Below are 6,000 nucleotides of genomic sequence, written 5' to 3'. Positions count from 1 at the left end.
CTGGTGTGACCACCATTTGCCTCATGCAGTGCAACACATTTCCTTCGCATAGAGTTGATCAGGTTGTCAATTGTGGCCTGTGGAATGTTGGTCCACTCCTCTTCAATGGCTGTGCAAAGTTGCTGGATATTGGCAGGAACTGGTACACGCTGTCGTATACGCCAGTCCAGAGCATCCCAAACATGCTCAATGGGTGACATGTCCGGTGAGTATGCCGGCCATGCAAGAACTGGGACATTTTCAGCTTCCAAGAATTGTGTACAGATCCTTGCAACATGGGGCCGTGCATTATCCTGCTGCAACATGAGGTGATGTTCTTGGATGTCTGGCACAACAATGGGCCTCAGGATCTCGTCACGGTATCTCTGTGCATTCAAAATGCCATCAATAAAATGCACCTGTGTTCTTCATCCATAACAGACGCCTGCCCATACCATAACCCCACCGCCACCATGGGCCACTCGATCCACAACATTGACATCAGAAAACCGCTCACCCACACGACGCCACACACGCTGTCTGCCATCTGCCCTGGACAGTGTGAACCGGGATTCATCCATGAAGAGAACACCTCTCGAATGTGCCAAACACCAGCAAATGTGAGCATTTGCCCACTCAAGTCGGTTACGATGACGAACTGGAGTCAGGTCGAGATCCCGATGAGGATGACGAGCATGCAGATGAGCTTCCCTGAGACGGTTTCTGACAGTTTGTGCAGAAATTCTTTGGTTATGCAAACCGATTGTTTCAGCAGCTGTCCGAGTGGCTGGTCTCAGACGATCTTGGAGGTGAACATGCTGGATGTGGAGGTCCTGGGCTGGTGTGGTTACACGTGGTCTGCGGTTGTGAGGCTGGTTGAATGTACTGCCAAATTCTCTGAAACGCCTTTGGAGACGACTTATGGTAGAGAAATGAACATTCAATACACGAGCAACAGCTCTGGTTGACATTCCTACTGTCAGCATGCCAATTGCACGCTCCCTCAAATCTTGTGACATCTCTGGCATTGTGCTGTGTGATAAAACTGCACCTTTCAGAGTGGCCTTTTATTGTGGGCAGTCTAAGGCACACCTGTGCACTAATCATGGTGTCTAATCAGCATCTTGGTATGGCACACCTGTGAGGTGGGATGGATTATCTCAGCAAAGGAGAAGTGCTCACTATCACAGATTTAGACTGGTTTGTGAACAATATTTGAGGGAAATCGTGATATTGTGTATGTGGAAAAAGTTTTGGATCTTTGAGTTCATCTCATACAAAATGGGAGCAAGACCAAAAGTGTTGCGTTTATATTTTTGTTGAGTATAAGTCACAAAATGGAGTAAAAACAGAAAGGCAGTGCAGACGAACTGGGGGAAAAGAAAAACAAAAAAAGCTCTCATGACTGATGCTGCTCAGAGAAGAAAAATATCAGAGATGTTTGCTGCGGGGGCTGGCCTGGCAGGGGCACCTGTGGGTCCCTCTCTCAGCAGCAGCAGGTGCTGTTGGTGCCGGACTATCAAAGTGACAGTGAGGCTCCTGCTGCCATGGAGGTGGTACAGTATTACTGGAAAACAATACCATATTCATATCCTGATTAATTATTAGTTGATTTTATTAATAACCACTTAACCACTATTTTATATTTTCATCAAAGGATGCCACATATAATTGCAGATCTATAAGCTTACAACTCACATGTTGCAATGTGATGTGGTTTGAGCATGTAGAGCTGTTATTTTCACAATTTTCATCATTTATTTTATTTAAGGCTCCAGAATCTCAAGGGATATTGTTCAGTATGGTAGTGTTATTAAGGGATTGTGTGTTTATGTCTACTTCAGCAGGGGTGAGTTGGTACAGTATCTGTACGCGGATTGTAGTGGTGGGCCATTCTGGACCAAAAAGTCCATGGCTGAATTTTTATCCTAGTCGAGGCCTGCACACAGTCACAATCATGGGGAAGACTGCTGACTTGACACTTGTCCAGAAGACACTCACTGATACCCTCCACAAGGAGGATCAGCCACAGAAGGTCATTGCTCAAAAGGCTGGCTGTTCACAGTGTGCTGTTGAAAACCTATTCATGGAAAGTTAACTGGAAGGGGAAAGTGTGGTAGGAAAACATGCACAAACAACAGGGATGATCACAGCCTTGAGAGGTTTGTCAGTCAAAACCCATTCAAGAACTTGAGGAAGCTTCACAAGGAGTGGACTGAGGCTGGAGTCAGTGCATCAAGAGCCACCATGCACACGTGTCCAGAACGTTGGCTGCAAGTGTTGCATTTTTTTTTTTTTTGTCAAGCCACTCCTGAACCAGATACAGTGTCAGAAGTATCTTACCTGTGCTATGGAGAAAAAAAGAAAAAAAAAATCTGCACAACTGCTCAGTAGTCCAAAGGCCTCTTTACAGATGAAACAAAAGTTTGCATTTAATTTGGAAATCAATGTGCAAGAGTTTGACAGAATGTGGAGAGGCCCAGAATCCAAGTTGCTTCAAGACCAGTGTGACGGTTCCACAGGTGATTTGGGGTGCCATGTCATCTGCTGGTGTTGGTCCACTGTGTGTTATCAAGTCTAAAGTTAATGCAGTTATCTACCAAGATATTCTAGACCAGTTCATGCTTCCATCTGCTGACAAGTTTTTAAATAACAACAGTACTTGGCATCTGCACACAGTGCTGAACCTCCTAGTAAATGGTTTGCAGATCATGGTATTACTCTACTTGATAGAGCAGCCAACCCACCTGACCTGAATCCAGTAGATTCTGTATGCCAGATCAAAGACACCAGACCCAACAATATGGACGAGCTGAAGGCTGCTATCAAAGCAACCTGGGCCTACATAACACCTCAACACAGACTGATCGCCTCCACATCATGACACTTTGATGCAGTAATTCAGGTTAATAGAACACCTACAATACCAAGTACTGAGTGCATAAATTAACATATGTTCCTTTTTTGATTGATATTATAATATCTTTAGATACTTTTCTTTATTTCCTTCCCTCTTTCTTTCTTTCTTTCTTTCTTTCTTTCTTTCTTTCCTTTGAGCTGTTCTTGATCATTTCCAAAAGTTTTTTTTTTTTTTTATTAAAAAAATTACATTTACATGATACTTTAATTTTGGCGGGATGTCTTATCTTGTATTAACTGTTAAATATACATGGGCAGGTTATACTTGGGGTTATCATACTTTAGTAATATGTAAAACAATAATATGTAATACATTTGTAATACAATTGTAATATGCTGCTTTAGATAGGGTTTTTTCCACTCACACAAAGTTGTGAACCAGAGAAATCCTGATGATCACTCACAGTCAGCCTTTGCAAATCAAGGCTGTGGCTGATTTTAGTCACTGACTATAGCAGACAGGCTTTACGCTGCAGCACTGTGTGTCCATCATTTCTGTCTGTGGTCACAGTATGGATTACCAATACATATTTTACACAGTGTACTTAAGCAGAATGGGTGGGACTGGACGTTCAGGTATGACTTTACATTTTATTCAGTAGTTCAGTCACTAAGTGGGTAACTGTCTAATACTGACTTTTTTGAACACTTATTGCTAGCATTCGACTTGTGTGTAAGCATTGTTCCAACCGCTATTATAATAATTGTCACTGTTGTAGCAAGTAGAACATTTGAAGGGCGAATGCACCCATCACTCAACAACTATTGGAAAATATGTTAATGAGGTAAATAACATCTCTTTCCAAAAATATAAGAGCATGGCTACAGATACTTAAGCCCTATTTGGATAGTATTCGTTTTATGGGTAAGAACGTTTGTTATATTTATAGCCAATTTTGTGTGTGTGTGGTTTGTTTTCTTCATGGGTTTTTTTGTGTTTTTGTTTGTCCACTGTGCACAGAGGTCTGCTCTTTTTTGGAATGGTGCAGGCACAGTATGCCAGCACAGGTGGTCTGAACACCTCTCATACAAGCAGAAAATAATTGTTTCCCATTCAACTAACTTTGTGGTTTTAATTTTTTAATCTGCATACAGAGGTGTGTAACCTGTTCGCAGTGCGCTCTCTCCAAGTGCCAAAGCAGAGCAGGTTTTCAAAAGCCACACAGTGAGTGAATGCACAGAGCTCAAGCACTGAGATGAACTTCATCACATGGTTTTGTAGCCGTGATGTGTGAACAGACTGACACAGAAATAAACCTGGAGTGTGAATATAAAGTTACTGCTGCAGCCCAAGTAATGCGTCTAAAAAAATGCTTCTTTAACCACCTCTATACATGAGATTAAAAGTGGAAAACTCCTTTCTCATATAATATGATGTGACTATACACATTGGATTAATATAACCTGAGGTAATTTTTACTAATGATTTCACAAAAGGCACTGGAATTTTGACAGACAAAAATGCACAAAAATGGTACATTCAGATTGGGTAAAACTCACTGGAAATAATTTCTGTACACCACCACTTCATGTTAAACAAGTCTTATCTGAATACGGCTTTAGTCAGATAACAATTACCTTTTGAATAATTATTACAATAGGTGGCAAAATTGCATAGCCAACAACTATTGTAATAATTGTTACAATAGCAGGCATAATTATATGGGACACTCACACAATCAGAATAATGACATAACAATTACATAATTATTGTAATTATTATAACAATTATTACAGATAGTGGTTGGATTTGCTGTGGAATTCTCCTGCTAATATAATAGTAAATAGAAAAGTATTTGTATCCTGGCTAAGAATCTGTAGGCATACAGTTGTGCATACCCTGGCAGGATTTGTGATTTGTTTGGCCATTTTTCAGAGAATATGAATGTTAACACAAAAACTTTGTTTTTCACTCATGGTTAGTGGTTGTGTGAAGCCATTTATTGTCCACTGGACAATGGCTAAAATCAATGGCCAAATAGCAAAAAAAAAAAAAAAATCAACAATTCAGCCAGGGTATGCACATTTTTGACCACAACTGTAGGTGCAATGTGCAAAATGGAGGGAAAGAGTTAAGTGGTATGGGCCAAGAGAGGGTTTGAGGATTGGGCCATACTCCTATAGATGTGAACAGAATTTAGTTACATTACTAGTATTTGTTGCAATAATTAATGAGTTTGCAATGCATTCACTCTAGCAATTGTAATAATTATTCCAATAGTTTAATTTGCCTAAAACAACTAAAAAAAAAAATGATAAAATTAGTTTGAGTTTTTACTTGAGGTAGAAATAGTATATTGTTCTTGGGGGAGTTCCACTTTACCAACAGATACTTAACTGATTTCAAAGCCATGCAGGTATCTGACATTTTGCAGTGACACCCAATGCATTTTTTTTTTCTGACAGGTTTCTGACTTCCCAGAAGAGCAGCTTCTGGTAGCTGTTTTTCCAGGTGTTCCGACAGCTGCTGAACTTTTCCTGTTACCACACAAGAACCAGTCAGAAGACAAGAAAAATAGTGAGGAGGTGCTAGATCAGGTACCGGAGCCTATAATTGGTGTCCCTCATGTTCAAAAGTCATGTTGCTGCTTATTTACAGAGAAATGCTTTGTTGAATCTTTTTAACAGGCAGCTGACATAATTGTTGGTGCACTGAACCAGAATCTAGTGGAGTTCGAGCTCAAGCCTGGTGTAAGGGTGATCGTTTACAACACACAGTTGACACTGGGTAAGAAATAATTGTTCTCACTACTTGTGATAGTGGTTGAATTTCCAACCATAAGATGAACTTTTGTAAATAATGTTGAAGTACTTTATGTTACTATAGAAGTAAGTGTTGATCTTGTAGAGATGCTTACTTGTCTCAGAGGTGACATTCATGTCTATGGTCTCTGGTCTTTGAGAGATATCTGTGAAGAGCTTATGGAGTCATGAGGTTGCTGGACAGAGATGTTTGCTGCTGCCATTGTCTTTGCAGGTGAACAAATGTCCAAGTCTTTAGGGTCCAGGCGCTTCCGGTCAGTGGGTTGTTGTGAGATTTCAATGCTATCCAGTGACTCAAGGTGACAACAAGATCTCTTTGGAACGAGGTCTCTTCAGAGC

The 6,000-nt window shown here is 40.7% G+C and overlaps 1 protein-coding gene across 1 annotated transcript in view; it reads left to right on the top strand.

Annotated features, from left to right (window-relative positions):
* Window positions 1–6,000, top strand: part of sorcs3 (sortilin related VPS10 domain containing receptor 3) — a 646,076-nt gene that overhangs the window by 618,532 nt on the left and 21,544 nt on the right. The window contains exons 23-24 of the mRNA XM_034187360.1: window positions 5,305–5,436; window positions 5,527–5,626. Of these exons, the coding sequence (XP_034043251.1) occupies window positions 5,305–5,436; window positions 5,527–5,626 (232 nt within the window). The remainder of the gene's footprint in view (window positions 1–5,304; window positions 5,437–5,526; window positions 5,627–6,000) is intronic.

The sequence above is a fragment of the Thalassophryne amazonica genome, chromosome 15 (genome assembly GCF_902500255.1).
Source record: "Thalassophryne amazonica chromosome 15, fThaAma1.1, whole genome shotgun sequence".
NCBI lineage: Eukaryota > Metazoa > Chordata > Actinopteri > Batrachoidiformes > Batrachoididae > Thalassophryne > Thalassophryne amazonica.
This window is presented reverse-complemented; position numbering and strand designations above follow the sequence as displayed.